General features: G+C 34.8%; 1 protein-coding gene across 2 annotated transcripts in view; it reads right to left on the bottom strand.

Annotated features, from left to right (window-relative positions):
• Nucleotides 1-16,312, bottom strand: part of LOC126965508 (mitogen-activated protein kinase kinase kinase 15) — a 46,122-nt gene that overhangs the window by 24,939 nt on the left and 4,871 nt on the right. For both annotated transcript variants that reach the window (XM_050809145.1, XM_050809146.1), the window contains exons 4-10: nucleotides 13,419-13,588; nucleotides 8,097-8,375; nucleotides 6,156-6,326; nucleotides 4,592-4,704; nucleotides 2,795-2,996; nucleotides 576-687; nucleotides 13-182 (exon numbers count right to left, since the gene is read on the bottom strand). In XM_050809145.1, coding sequence (XP_050665102.1) covers nucleotides 13-182; nucleotides 576-687; nucleotides 2,795-2,996; nucleotides 4,592-4,704; nucleotides 6,156-6,326; nucleotides 8,097-8,375; nucleotides 13,419-13,588 — 1,217 coding nt within the window. The remainder of the gene's footprint in view (nucleotides 1-12; nucleotides 183-575; nucleotides 688-2,794; nucleotides 2,997-4,591; nucleotides 4,705-6,155; nucleotides 6,327-8,096; nucleotides 8,376-13,418; nucleotides 13,589-16,312) is intronic.

Here is a 16,312-nt window from a genome sequence, read left to right as displayed (position 1 = left end):
AGTTATAATTACCTATACGTCCTTATCATCTCGGAGGTGAAGAGCCACCGGTGCACCTGTCGACACTCTCCCCTCATGGACTTGAGACACAGGTTCAGTATCTCCACCGACTTCTGTTCCGCACCCATATTCACATTCACGTACGAGGGCATGTACTCTTTTGTCGTTTCTAATATCACCACCTGCCATAATAATATATTGTTAACAATCTAACATCGTATAAATCACAGTACATTACTTAGCATAATATGTTATTATTTATTTTATTACCTTAGGTACTTTATTTTATTTAATTTAGTGTGCATGACAAATTGACAAGCTACGTCTGACACTCGTCTTACTTACGTCCATTTGTATGTCACTTTATGTTAGTGTGCGTACATTGCTGAGAATAGAGGTTGTCAACTGTCAACCTCAATTTTTTTCGACGTTTTCACAGCTGTCGCAGTTTATGTAGACGCATATACCATCAAAGGTTTTTTTTATGTCTAAGACTTTCTGTTTTGTTATTTAATTGTGTGTTGGTGTATTATCAATATTTTTATCATATTCTACAATAACTAATCAAAACTTACCGGGAATCGTATGATATTATCACACGTACTCTTTGTTGCCTCCACAAAGAACTCCATCCAAAACGAAAACACCTGCTGCTCAGGTGATGTTTCTTCTATTTTCTTTCTGAATCTAAAAATGTTCCATAAAAATTAAACAAGAATAGTTTATTTTTTTTTATAGAAAAAGGAGGACAAACGAGCGTACGGATCACCTGATGTTTAGTGATCGCCGCCGCCCACATTCTCTTCCAACACCAGAGGAATCACAGGAGTGTTGCCGGCCTTTTAGAAAGGTGTACGCGCTTTTTTTGAAGTTACCCATGTCGTATCGTCCCAGAAACAAACAAGGAAGTTCATTCCACAGAATTGCAGCACGGGGAAGAAAGCTCCTTGAAAACCGCACTGTAGAAGACCGCCACACATCCAGATGTTTGGGATGAAACCCTAACTTGTGGCGTGTCGTGCGAAGGTGGAATTCAGCGGTACGAATCAGGTGAAACAGCTCTTCGGAACACTCCCCGTGATAAATGGGATAAAGGACACATAATGTAGCGATGTCTCTACGCAGCGCCAAGTTAGCCGTTCACAGAGCAGTCCCCGACAATTTGAGCTGCTTTGCGTTGCACGCGGTCAAATGGATCGAGCTGATACTAGGGTGCGCCAGACCAGAGATGACAGCAATACTCCATATGTGGCCAGACCTGCGTTTTATAGAGAACTGGAATGTGGGCCGGCTTGAAGTATTTCCGTGCTCTATTTATGACGCCCAATTTCTTCGAAGCCAATTTGGCTTTGCTTTCCAGATGGCCGCGGAATTGGCATTCGCTCGAGATTTCGAGACCCAGAATTCCGTACTAGGCGAGGCTTTGAGGGAAGTGTTGTCGAAGAGCGGTGATACGACAAATGGGGTTTTTTAGTGGTAAACGCGCAAACTTGAGTTAATTCTTCGGGGGGTTAAATTCGACAAGGTTCAATTTACCCCATTCTGCGACCTTCTCAAGAGAGGACTCGATAGAGGACATAAGATTCTACCGGCACTGGTCAACGATTCCCCGAGAGAGAACTGCATGGTCCGTGTTATGGCATCACCAGTGCTGTCGTTAGCATAACAATGTATGTTGGAGGTGTCCAACATATCATTGATATGCAGAAGAAACAGCGTGGGCGATAGCACACAGCCTTGGGGGACTCCAGCGTTCACGGGCTTTTTTCTTTAATCCCTGATAATATATTTATAGAAATTTTATTTTCTCTCTCGAGATTACGCTTACAACTGATCTGAATGGATAATGACGTACGATCCATTAATATTATGCGTTTTTTTGAAAAAAAAAAGACGAGCCTATGGCGGCTATATACAAGCGTACGGTTCACCTGATGTTAAGTGATCACCTCTACCCACATTCTCTTGCAACCCCAGAGGACTCACAGGAGCGTTGCCGGCCGTCGTCCCGGAAACACCGCACAGGGAACCTCAATCCACAGTTTGTTTGTACATAGAAGAAAGCTCCTTGAAAAAGGCACTGTACAGGTATACACATCCAGAAGGTGGGGAGGATATCCTGATTTGAGCGAAGTTGGAATCTCACTCACTCATCTGATGGTAAGTGTTACGCATGATTCTAGATTGAACGCAAAATTCCGTGCGACATCAAAATAACGCTCGTCACTAATTTTCGACACAAAACATTGTACTTACTCACTAGTATTAGTACTCACGCTATAATATATTTTATGAATTTGATGGCGATATTTTGGTCCAATTAATTGCATGAATCGTGGTCGCGGCGGAACTGCGGAGGCGGCGAGAAACTCTTGACACAATGACACTTGACACTAATAGTTAATCAATCTGCCCTCGAGGCGTATAATTTGTTTTGGTTTTTGATCCCCGAATTCGTGACACACACGCCGGCGACACTTTATCCGGTCCTTGTTTGAAGTCCAACGGGTTCAAGTAGTTTTCCTCCTCTTCACAATTCATTTTGCGGCGCTTGGCAACAAGCGCGTGCGTGGACCGTGAAGGCATTGGCGAAGGACTGGATCCGTGCTTCAAAATGGCGCGGTGCAGCGAAGTGGGGAAGAGAGAGAGTGTGATAGGAGAAGGATAAGGACAGATAAATAGTGGCGTTAACAAATGTATTGATGATAAATAGCACTTAGACCCAAGGGTCTTTCTAACTGTAGATTTTTTCCGCTTTTAATTGTTTAACACTTCGATGCCGTTCAATACATACCTATCAATTAGCTCGATATTCCCAATAGTCGACTTTAAATACCAATTCGGCGGCTTCAGTTTGAACATACACTCAGCCGCTTGTATCGCCTTCACATAGTCTTGAGCGAGAACTGAGATCTCGAAGAATGTCGCCACATCCCAATATTCTCTTAGTGACGACAAGCTGCCCTTTTTTCCAATTAAATGATTCAATACCCTGCCTGGAAGTGAATAAAAAACCATTTGATTAATGGCACAGTTTCAGTATTAAGAAGCGCCAAAAAATGTGAGTGGCGTGGGTTTCGATGTAAGCCGGAGTCGGACAAAACACAAGTTTTCGAGTTGCCTGCCATAGGTACTTATTTCTGGTGAGTAATTTTATGTTTACTTTAAGGAATACAGCCAACGCGAAATGTGAAAATTACACAATATACCTAGCAGCATCTAGGCAAATTATATTAACAAGTTCTTTTTCTTAACTTAAGGTGACATTAAAATGTTTGGACTGATGTTTATTTATACATGTTAACATTATGTATGTTATATTGTATGTACTACGTATATTGTGTAATATATAATATCTGGACGACCGAGCCTTGCTCGGTTTTTTATGAAGTTACAAAAAAAACTAATAGGACATCTGGATTCGAACCGGGGTCTTCTGCTTTCCGGATCACCCAATGTCCCATCTGAGCTATAATAGTCTTGTATATAGTGGCGAAATTTACCTTTGTATTCTAATGTTATTGTAGCTGTTTCTCATTCAAACATGGATAAAACCATTTTTTTTAAATTGAAACCTAGCTAGATCGATTTATCACCCCCGAAATCCCCTGCATACTTAATTTTATGAAAATCGTTGGAGCCGTTTCCGAGATTCAGATTATATATATATACAAGAATTGTTCGTTTAAAGATATAAGATTATATACCTACCATACCTAATTTAGATTTATTTGCCTGTGGCACCTAAAAAACTGTGCTTTTTTGGCGACATTATAGTACGTTAAACAAGGCTTTTTAGGCCATTGAGTATAGACTTTTCCTAAGACTCAATAAAGTTTGTACTTATATTAGTGATCGTGTATGATATTATATCATTATTGTTGCTACGCGATTTGTTACCATAATTTCTTCATAACCACATTCCAACATTCGTTTTTATAATTGTCATCAACAAGATTCCTCTGCTGTCGTAAAGAAACTCTATACATTGAATGACCATCTTTATGGTAGGAATTTTTTTGTTTATTTATAAGTGTAATAAATTCATAAGTGGGAAAGTTTCTGTGTGCATTAATAACGCGTTACGTCATAACATGTGTGTAGGGTAGTGACGCCACAGTGTTCAACGAACCCGTTCTGAAGTGCCTAGCTAAACAACTTGATGTTTAAGCAACTATACGTCGAAAACCAAAATATTTTACGTATTGATAGTAGAAGAAAATGTAAGGTTAAAATCAGATTTTGATTTTGATATTGCCCTATATTTACCACGTTTCTGACATACCCGTCGCATGAACCTTTCCTTTCTTACAAGCTCTCCCAGTTTTAGTGGTGACCTTGACAGTAAAGTGACAGTAAATATCCAATCTGACCGTGGAATATGAGGCTGGGTCGATCTTTCCCAACACTTCCTTCAAATTCTCTCCACAAATCTCATCACCTTGAGTATAACATATATTACTATAACAGTAATAATTTATCGAACTGACAAAATAAAGTTTATCTTAGAGTAATTAAACTAAAAATACTTTATCCCGTTATTTCTGGCACCGGTAGTTTTTACGTCATGAAATAATGAAGTCGTACATACCTATATGTTGTAATTCCTGTGAATCTTTGAAATCGTTGCCAGCTATTACGAGCAGTGTAGCCAGATTAATCCCTGCGTACTCATTTGGCTGCACTTCGAAACCTTGTCTATACCTAGAAAAATTATATAGGTATAATAATAATAATAATGATACAAAAATTCAATTATTATCTGTTTCGATCGATATATCTTAATACGACCAAGCCGTTACCCAATTGTTCTTTACACATTGAATCTGTGGACTTTAAACCATTTCTATTAAAAAATTTTACATATTCCCAACAATCTTTATAGCTTACGTCATATTTTGGACGTGTTAGTAATAAAAAAAAAACAATAATTAAATTTCTTACTACTAAAACCAAAACAAAAGCATTCGTATGTCGATATAGAAATAAATAGAATTCAAGTCTATTTTGCTTATTATAGGTGAACATTTTAGTATAATAATTCTGGTACTGGCTAGGAGCCGATCTAATTCCTAGCCAACAGATATGTTTGAAGCGTTTAAGCAAAAAGCAATCATATATCGTGAACTTATAACGTCGAATAATATACAAGAATAAACAATTTTAATCATTTTTATTTGCCCGCCTGTTCTAACTAATCTGCGAAATGCCTGGCGTACATTATGACAGTAATCTAACAGGCAGCTCAGCTCATATGCGTAACTAAAGATACCTTCGTCACTGAAAATAAAGGTTACTTCTAAACAAAATTAAAATAATTGAGATTGTGAATATAAAATCCGCGTCAAATGACAGATTGCCACGTAGACGAAATTTTAGCAGGAAAAAACAGTGGCGCTCGCATAATTTGTATAATTTTTTTTTTAGCACTATTTTATATAACTGTGATTATGTCAAATTTGACGCTGTTCCTTGCACGCAGTCTTAAGCAGGAACTGAATTTCTACCGTCTTTACCGAATTTATATTCAAATTAAAGCTGCTGTTTTCTCTCACTCTTATCCGTCTCGTTAGTTAGTTACGTGTAAGCTTATCATTATAGATACTATTATAGATAAGGATATGGATATCTACGATTCCACTCATTCATACTCAAAGCGAATTTAGGCATAGACTTATGTCAAACACTCTTGGGGCATCCATAAATTATTGATTTTGCAACCCTTCTACTTTCTTATAACTTAACATCCACAAATCTTAATTTAATTCAATGATTTAATCACCATTCTTAAGCTTATATTTGCCGCTATTGACAAAATAATGCAATCATATATCTAATAGTTTTATAATTTTTTCAGTGTAAGTTTATTGCATGTGAAGTATAGTGAGAATCTTAGATAATTTATACGTCTTGATATAGCCTCTTCGTGCTAGACAACCGATGAAAACAGGCCAGGTTTATTACTTTAATGTGCGTGACAAGCTACGTCTTACACTCGCGATTTGTATGTCACTTTGTGTTAGTGTGTCTGCATTGCTCAAAATAGAGGTCAACAGCCAACCTCAATTTTATTCGACGATTTCACAGCTGTCAATCCAGACTTATAGATGATCTAAGGTGAGAATACTTCTTCATGGTCACCATAAAATACTTACCAGTGTATCGCGTTGTTCAAACTCTCCGTATCACTGTGCTGGGACTCAACAAATTTGTCCTTGTAGATACGGCCGCACAAACACAACATGTCCGGGAATCTATTCTCCTTTTTCTCCAGTGCTTTGACGCACACTCTCAGTGCGTTTTCACGATCACCTTCTTTATTTCTCCTTAAAAACAAACATCACACTATAAGAATACAACTACTTTAGTTTAAATTAATATTTAAACATAAAAATTGTAGTAAGAATTTAAAATGTATTAATTTAATTCATAAATAACTAGATGCCATATTTCTAAACTAGCAACATTGTGAATGTTGTTTTTGGCATAGTCTATAATTTTTGTTTCTCTCTTGTGACTGGAAATTTTCCACGATTAAATGGGTCCACTAGAAAAGTTAAAATAAATAAAACTGTCCATTAAATTACACAAACATTATCAATATTTTATTTATTTATTTATTGAAAAGACCGACAGCATAAATATTACAAATTAGTCTTAAAAATTAGTGTATATATAATAGCCAATTACAGGTCTCTCTATATAAACAAAAATCAACTAATGAGTTTTCAACTTAAATTACTTTAACTTATAAACAAAAATTTTTGTATCTAGTGTATTTCATTAATGTTTTAATAATTTCTGTTTTGAAGCTATTTTTACTGCGATTATGAATGTCGACATTCGAAGAAACTTCGTTGTAATGCTTACAAATTCTGTTAATGGGAGAATTTTTACCATATTTCGTAGTGTAAAATGATAATGAAAAAAGAGGCGTATTTCTCGTTCGTTTTAGTGGTACATTGAAGTTAATACTAGCAAGTAATGTTGGGGAGTCCAGAAGATTAGTTATTATATTAAATAAGAACATTGTATCTAATAACGTTCGTCTGTCTACTAGTGAAATTATATTATGATGCATGCAGCCATCTTTGTAGTTGGAAAAAATTTTATGACGAAAGTTAAGGTGCCTTATAAATTTAGCTTGAATCTTTTCAATTTAGCTTGAATCTTTTCGAAGCTTTTTAGCTTGAATATACTGATTGATATTGTATATATGTAACAAGATTTTTCAAGATATTAGGTTTAGGTACATAATTCGTACCACTGTTGGTCTGCATACAATTTCTTAATATTAATGTTATATAAAATCCTATAGAAGCAAAAATAAAGTATGTACATCATAAAAATCAAGTTGGTACTATCAAATAAATATAAATATTAATGCTATACCAATTCCATGCTTAATAATATAATATTAAAAGACACAATGAAGAAATCAAAATTAGCTTGCTTCACTTTTTAGAATTTTTCGCTTCAGCTCAGAGAAAAACTATGTTATATTTGAGAAGGCTATTTCCAATGTAATTGAAGAACGACCTGATGATGAAGGCGATGTTACGCTGCTGATATCAATGCTATTATAAGCTGAGTAACATAATACAAAACAATTTGTTATTTTTACTCACTTCTGGGTATAATTATACAAATTTTAATTTGTAGTAAAATTTTTAGATTTCAAGTCAATTTCCTAATATGTAATTATTTGGATTGAACAGGTTATCGAGTGTAAAGTAGATCATGTTGATGGAGCCACAACCTGAGAGTTGAACAAGACATACCAAGACTTACGAACCATGCGTCACTCAGACGGTTGGCTCAGTTGGTAAGAACGCTCGAACGGAATCCGAGGTGGCGGGTTCGAGTCTCGCATTGTTCATAAATGTTGGTTACAAATTCAATTTCTATAATAATACTAAACAACCTAAAGTGTCACTGTTAAAGTGTCAAAGTCCTAGGCCCAGAGGATTTAAAACAGTTTATGTTAGGTATATTATGCCATTTTCCCATGTACCTAGCTGCAATTATTTATTTATATACAGTTACAAAACAAGAATATTTAAAACAAAAACAATGATCGTCACCAACCATCTTACCTATTCATAGCGAACGCGTACATAAACCGTATTATGGGCATGTTGACATAGTTCTTCCTGTTCATTATAGTCTTCAAGTCGTCCACAATGTGAACAATGGCGTCGTAGTCCTGTATCTCCCGATATGATATCAGCAGGTTGAGGATGGTGTCCCCGGACAGAACCCCGGGGTCATCTAATCGTCGCCTCATCGCGTGTAAATAGTTGGCAAGATCTGGGCCGCTGTATGTTTCGCGCGCTTTCCGTAAATCCGATAGGAATTTCTCTTGGAGATGGGCTCTGCAATTAGATATATTTTTATTGAAATTTGAGTGGAAGAGATGAAATGAAAAGGTACACTGAATATAGTCCATTTAATAATAATAGTCTCGGTAAATAATTTAAAAAAATTGTTAAAAACACACATTTTAACGGATTTTTCGTTAACACTGTCAATTATTGTCTGTAAATTGTGTCATTTAGTAAATAATTTAAATTTTTTGTGTAATTAAATAAAATAAAAATAAAAAATTATTAGATATGTGGATCCCCTTAAGTAGGTACTTTCAATAACTTAGACAGTAGATGTTATTTTTTTATTTATGTTCTATTGTTAAGTATGTAGTAGGTATAAGTAGCATATAAATTTTTTTTTTGTCTATTACTAGAATAGTATTATCTCATTAAGTGAATTTTGTAATTATTATATTTGAGAAAAATAAAGTGTCTGAAACCTTATTTAGATTGAAAAGTAATCTTTATCATCGCTTTACATTTATCACAGTAGATACCTATCCACACATTTTTATCATCTTTATAATCCTGTACTTATAAAATACGCTTTCTTTATTACAATTTCCTTAATATTAAAGCTTAAATTTATATTCATGACCCAGCAAACGATGTATTGCCGTCATAGTTAACAACTGTAGTTAATCTACCAAGTATAGGTAGCTAAAATTAAGTTTGTTTTTTACCTCCTGAGAAAGTTAGGAAGATACAAAGATTCTAATTAGTTATTAATTTTAAACTATTACTATTACTGATCGACGGGGGACATATCAAAGGAAAAACGAAATTGTTGTTTTTATTTAATTCCGAAACTTTTCATATTTAATCACCTTTTAAACCTTCTCTGGAATTCCACAAATAATTCAAGACCAAAATTAGCCAAATCGGTCCAGCCGTTCTCGAGTTTTAGCGAGACTAACGAACAGCAATTCATTTTTATACTTATATATAGATGTTATGAGTTTAAATTATTGTATACATTTTCCCCCTGAATGAGTGACCAGTTTTATGAAGTCTGAAAGTTGAATCATTAAGTCTATTTCTAATGGTCTAGAATAAAGTGCTTACTCTTATTTTTACTATAAAATATGTACATGCTAAAAAATATGCTGTTTGTGTTTCTATTGTAAATTGTTCTATTTAAATTTAGTTGAAATATTTTTTTTCTTTTATTAAATAATAGCACACATCTAAGTGATCGGACAGTCTGGGACTAGATTACGATTATTTTATAGCAATAACAATGACTGTACAATATTGTATATTTTATTCAAAAGAGAGCAATAAAGAAAGGGAGCGCCGCTTCGTCTCTGTCAGAGCGCCATTTGTTTCCGAAGCGGTGGTAGTGTGACAAGTGACGCCTTTTATGCCTTGACAGCATATAGTTATTAAGTTTTTTTTTACTTAAGCATTTAGGAGAACAAAATATTTATTATAGCACAATATAATGAATTAAATGAAGAATATCTATAAATATTGATATTTACCTTACAGTACGCACTATTAAAAAGAAAATAAATAGATATTTTGGACACTGCTGAGTGCTGAGCTTTACGCTCATAAAATATCAATTAATTTGACTTGGACTTAGTGATATTATTCATTACGCCGATCTCCTATTAAGGAAAATACTTTTTTCTTTTTTTCCACTTTTTTATGGCAATAAGTGGCGAGACGAGCAGGACGTTTAGCTGATGGTAATTGATACGCCTGCCCATTACAATGCAGTGCCTCTCAGGATTCTTGAAAAATCAAAAAATTCTTAGTTTTCACTACGACGCCCTTCAGATCGAAACACATTACTGCTTAACGGCAGAAATAGTGGTACTTATATATCAACCCTTTCATACAAACTCTCTTAGGTACACTAACCCCTTGTCTGAACTTTCACGATCTGAGTATAGGATATATGTAACTATGTCGACCTGTCCCAAAAATATGGAAGTTTTATTTCTATCGATAATGCTCTATAAATATACCTATGCAATCAAACTACTTCTAACCATCCTCTTTAAACGACCAACGACTTCATTCCCCTCCTCAATAGCAATCATTTATTATTCTATTACCATCCTAAAAAATTTAAACAACGATAAAATCGTAGCAAAGTAAAAACTTTAAATTAAATATTTTTAAAGTTATACTTCTTTTGTCGCGTCAGGGAAAAATTAACAAAGTAAATTATTACGATGCGCCCGCATACCGTCACGCTAATTCGACACCCTGACACATATAAGAATAACTTGCGGCGTGCGAACATTTACATACAGACAAACATTTTTTTAAATGCTAACTGTGTGTGCTACAAACAATAGCGATACCACAAAAGTGCTTCATAGAATTTGCTTGTTTGTCCGTTTATAAAAAGCACATCAATATAAAGCTGAGATACTAATGAATAATTCTGATCCTTTTTTTAAGTTGTCGAATACGTATTAATATAAAAAAATTATCGTGGACGCCCATTAGTCTGTGGTTCAAAAAACGGCGTGGTGCGGATATCTCGAAAACGACTTGACGAAACGACTTAATGTATTTTTCACAATTTTCAGAATTAAGCAGAGAAGGTTCCTTTCGAAAATCACTACTGTAGGCCTTCTCGTTTTTTTTTAAAAACGCAGGTGATTCGATTTTATTCGAAATTTAACTTTTAAAAAAAATATAGCATGAGCGTTCGAGGCGTGCACTTTTAGATTTACCAATTTATTTTAAAAATTTAATTGAATTGCCGCTACTACGTTCTCAGTCCTGTGTGTACGCCGACGAAGTCGCGGGTTATCACTAGCATCAGCTACACATATTATAAGTGTGAATGAAACCAATATAAAGTGGTTCACATCACAATTGAATCGTGCAAGCAACACGCTTGAAAAACAAACAAAAATAAGCGGCCAACACAAATAGCCATTCACACGACAAGGAACTCATTTATCTTGCGGTGTCGTTCGTTAAATGCGAGTTGCTTTACAAACTACTTAATATTCATCAGTATATAGATCGTGCGGCCACTTCGTACTAACAAAGAGGCGTTATCTTTCGCGCGTAGGCGAAATGTGCATTTGAAATAATAATTTTGCGTAAAGGTAGAAGTATTAAACCTGAATTGACTTTGAATAACGAAATTTCACTCTTGTTAGAACCGGTTTACTATAAATTAATATTACTAGCAGTTCTATATAAAATACGTCGGACGAATGTTGTACTTTTTATTTTTACAAATCACATGTAACTGAAAAATCTTAGTTACGTTATACCTACGTCTAGATCTCTATGTAGACAATTAAATTATCACAGAGTCTCTTCTCTTGCTAAACAGGCCAGGTTTATTATTTTAGTGTGCGTGGCAAGCTACGTTTTCCACTCGCGATTTGTATGTAATTGTGTGTTAGTGTGCGTGCATTGCTCAAAATAGAGGTTAACTGTCAACCCGAAATTTGTTCGACGCTTTCACAGCTATCTATATATCAGCAGATATCTAGTACCCATAATAATGATCTAAGTGAAAAATCATGAATTGATCTGGGTAATTTACCTAAATGTACGGTTATTACTCCAAATAATATAATTTTGATAAAATGACAGAAAAGAAAATTACATTGAGTGTTTGTTTGAATTTTTTATTAATTATGGTATTATTTTAAGCTTTAAATACGACTCGTACGCCCTGGTCACGAGCGCTCCCGCTATGAGCAAGGTAGCTGGCATGTATGCCTTAAGCGTTTATTAGGTCATTCCATAGGACACTTCATAAAGTTTAAAATTATCACAATGACAAACCAATAAAGTAATATGTTAACAACATTTTCGTAATGTTTTGGCCGGGCAGCACGTTATGTTTCTTTTGCGCGTGGGCGAAATGTCTTATGGTAATTTTAATCGTGCGTTCCTTTTTGCTATACGATTTGTCCATAGACGCTGTATAAATAGATTGTACGGATAGAATTAACTATTGAAGCCAATTTACTTTTATAACAACGTGAATCTTATTGAGTTATTATATTACAATCGTGGCGCGTTTCGAACGCGTGTTATTTGAAAAATTAGTTAGCATTTCCTTTGTTATTTCATTACTTTAATCCATGTTAACATTATAAATGTATGTATGTTAATCTTTCACGGCTAAACTGAACAATCGATGTAATTTTCTATGGAAAAAGTTTAATGTAATGAAGAGATAAAGGAAGGGTACCTACCTACAATTTATGCCAAAATTTTAATCCCACGCGGATAGAACTAATAAGTAGCTGTAACATTTTGAGTTTGAAATCAAATAGTTAAAAAATTTCAAAAACTAACCATTCCACTCTCTTAATTATTTTAACGAAAATATTAAGCATTTGCGGAACAAAATCAAATAATTAGATATTTCAGGAAAATACTGATTTTCAAAGCAACGAACTGATACAGAACATACCGATCATAAACTCATGCAGCAAATATTTTTTTCCGTATAAAAATATAAATGGGAAATAATAATTCAAGTTTAACATATTCCGCTCCGTCTATAGTATTAAAGATCTTCTTAATTTAAGAATGAAACAAATTCCAATTAACAATAATAGTTATTCCAATGTCCGTTCGGAATTTTTGTCGCGGTCTTAATATTGTGGGCGGGTTTATGTCATAATTATTTTAGTTCTCCGTCGACTGCGGTAAGATAGAAACCGCGCATTATCGGTTTATAGTGTAATTTTATATACAATTAACGACAAAACATTTATAATAATAAATACTGTGACTAATTTATTTACCAGATGAACTAGATCTATTTTTATGAGTTTGTAAATATACAAACATATTATTATATGTTCTTAGAATCAACCTCGCGACGATCGCTCTATTCCCACGTTATGGTGTCGTCAATAAAGTCATTTATATTATAGTAACCTTTACCACACAAGCTTTTTTAATAATAATTGTAGTAAATTTTTCATTTCATACATTTTCCGTCGGTACCCAATTTTCAGGTAAAAATTAGAAAACATGTAACTTTTAAAGCATCCCAACAAAAATAAAAGTAATTATGGTATATTTTAACGGTTCAAGACTTACTTGGTCTGCACTTCAACATCCTGCAGTATATTCTTCAGGCGTAGAGTCAAATGTTGTTTGGGGTCGGCGGTCTCTTCACCCTTGAACTTGGTCGCAGCGGGATTCGTGGTGACGCACGTGCCAGCGTCAGTAAGTTTGTATGATACGAACAGAAAATTCGGTAACGATATCTGCAAAGAAATACGATTACGATAAAGTTGTATACATGTGCCAGCTTCTTCCATTTGACCGCACACAACGAAGAGCGGCTCGAATCATCGACGATCAAGTCATCTCCGATCGGCTTCATTCTTTGGCGTTATCACGGGGAGTGCTCAGAGGAGCTGTTCGGGTGGATTCCAGCAGCCGAATTCCACCACCGGATATTACGTCAAAATGCAAAATACCACCCGCATCACGTTGACGATCTGTCATTCCACAACCGCGAGTTTTGCAAGAAATTTCTTGGCTCGCAAAGCCACGTTGTGGAATCAATTACCGGCTGCTGTTTTCCCGAATCGATACGACCTTAAAGGCCAGCAACGCATCTCTTGACACCTGTTGTTGCGGATGTCCATAGGCGGTTGCCTCACTACTCCCCATCCCGTTAGCCTCTCCTACAAACTAATTTATTTTGTATATTACAGACATTGTAAAATACTCTAAAGATTGAAAAGAGTGGCCGTTGAATTTCGTTTATATTCTTCTAACTAGCTCTACCCTTTCCAAACATATTGTAGATTCAATAATTTAAAATAAATAGCTCAATGTTTTTAAATTTAAAGTTATTTGTTTATAAGAGACCGTCTTAGGTCGTGTTGTGAAACGTCCCAACAACACTTTTTGCAATAATTGCAAAGACTTTTCAGTACCTCACCACCTGGTCACAGGGCATAAACAACCCAAGCCAACATTTGGGACTTTATATGAAGACTGCTCCTTTTAGCATAAATCTGAATCCCTTAGACTGCATATTATTATGTATATTCAGATTATAGGACATAGACCCTGCTCTAAACTATACTCCGTAATTGAATCTCGAGCCTATACCATGGCAAATTTGTCATGCTCCCATTAATTTAATTGCTTGTCGCAACGGCCTGGGGTGGACTGTACCTTTCCCTAAAATATGGCACCACGTTTCTTGGGATGACTACTCGATCCTGCCATGGAAAATTGTGTTTTTCTAGGAAATAAAATGTTTATCATTGTCGATTTTTTCTCTAAATTTGTTTTATGTGGTAATATAACATTTATTTATTTAGAATGCGTGTAGACATCTAATATAGGTACTCATACACATTTATTTTAATTTCACTTGTTTACGTTTTATTCTAACTTACTAAACTGTATTGAAACTTTCGATTTTTTCTGTTGTGTCGCTAATCACAATGCATAGATGTTATATATAAAATTATCGTGTCGCGGTGTTTGTTACCAAACTCCTCCGAAGCGATTTCAATGAAAGTGTATATATACGTATATTCAGTAGGTCTGTGAATCAGCCAATCTATTTTTCATACCCCAATTTTCATAACATTTTTTTTTATTAGTTTTGTATATCAGCTAGTTATATTATAAAAGCGTAAGATTATTTAGAAGCGTCAGTGGTGCAATAAGTTACAAACATTCACTCTCACCACGTTGCGGTGTCCTGGTTCGATTCTCGGTAGCCAAAAACCAATGAGTTTTCGGTTTAAAATAATATTTTTAAGATAGCCCCTCTCATATTAAAAAATCTTAACGACACATTTACCACAATTATTGACAAATAATATGAATTCATATTATTTAATTATTACTTAAAGATCTTTGCACGTCGTAAAGATAAGCGCATATATTACTTACGACTAGATCTGAATTAACACTTGTATTATGCAAATGTAAATTACTGAGTCAATTATGTTTTCTTTTCATGCGTCCCGTGTTTGTCTTTGTGTGATTGAAATGAATTCTGTTATATGAAAAGTAGAGAGCTAGATTACCAGATGTTTCATGCCGTTTGCATGTTCCCGGAGCTAGAACTGATTATAGACAAAATAGTTATCTATTGCGGGCGGGTCGGTCTTTCAAGGACTTGTCGAAGCAATTTGCCTTGGATTAGTTCAGCACTCCAATTAGGCAGGTAACAGCTAAAACAGCTACTTAAAGAGGACATTTTCAATCAGGTTTAACAATGATTTTTAGTCCATTGTAGGTAATTTTTTTTCTTTTTCATTTTATATGATTTTCATTTTTGTCGTCCATTTAATTGTTATATCATGCGTATAGACGACCTAATAATGTTTATACGCTAGTATATTGTAAGTGCATGGTTTAAACAGTTAAAACACGCATTTGGTCGCTAGTCACCCGGGTAACCACACAAACGACTCCTATAGTAATAGTATTGCAACTTCTTCGACGTCCATTCTGCACAACTTTATAATAAATACTATTCGAGTCGTTCAGTTCGGTTTCAGTCCTAGTTGGCTGTATTTTGGTCGCTGAGAAACCCAATAAAAATTGAAATTTAATTATAGAGCCTGATGGTATTCGCTCCATTCCCAGTCTGTAGTATCATTTATGTTATAATAACCTTTACCACTCAAAGGTTTTTTAACAATTATTTTTAATTTCGGAACTCATTTGTTTTTTCACATTTTCAGGGGTCATGCAATAAACGACTTACTAATTCGACTTAACCGAGTAAGAGGCATAACAAGTGTTTATGTTTGTACCTCGTGTTAACATTATGATTGTCTATGTTTGTAGCAAATTAATGTGCTGATGAACATACAGAACATTATCAAGAATATATTGAGATGCCACAGTCATAATGTTTATTTCTTTAAATCTTTCTCTTAATAAGTAAGCAAGCTACAAACTAGTATATTCTGTGTTTATGGTTCCAACAAGCACGATAAATCAAAGCA

This window comes from Leptidea sinapis, chromosome 7 (assembly GCF_905404315.1).
Source record: "Leptidea sinapis chromosome 7, ilLepSina1.1, whole genome shotgun sequence".
Lineage (NCBI taxonomy): Eukaryota > Metazoa > Arthropoda > Insecta > Lepidoptera > Pieridae > Leptidea > Leptidea sinapis.
Note: the sequence above shows the minus strand (reverse complement) of the source record. Positions and strands in the feature narration are given on the sequence as shown.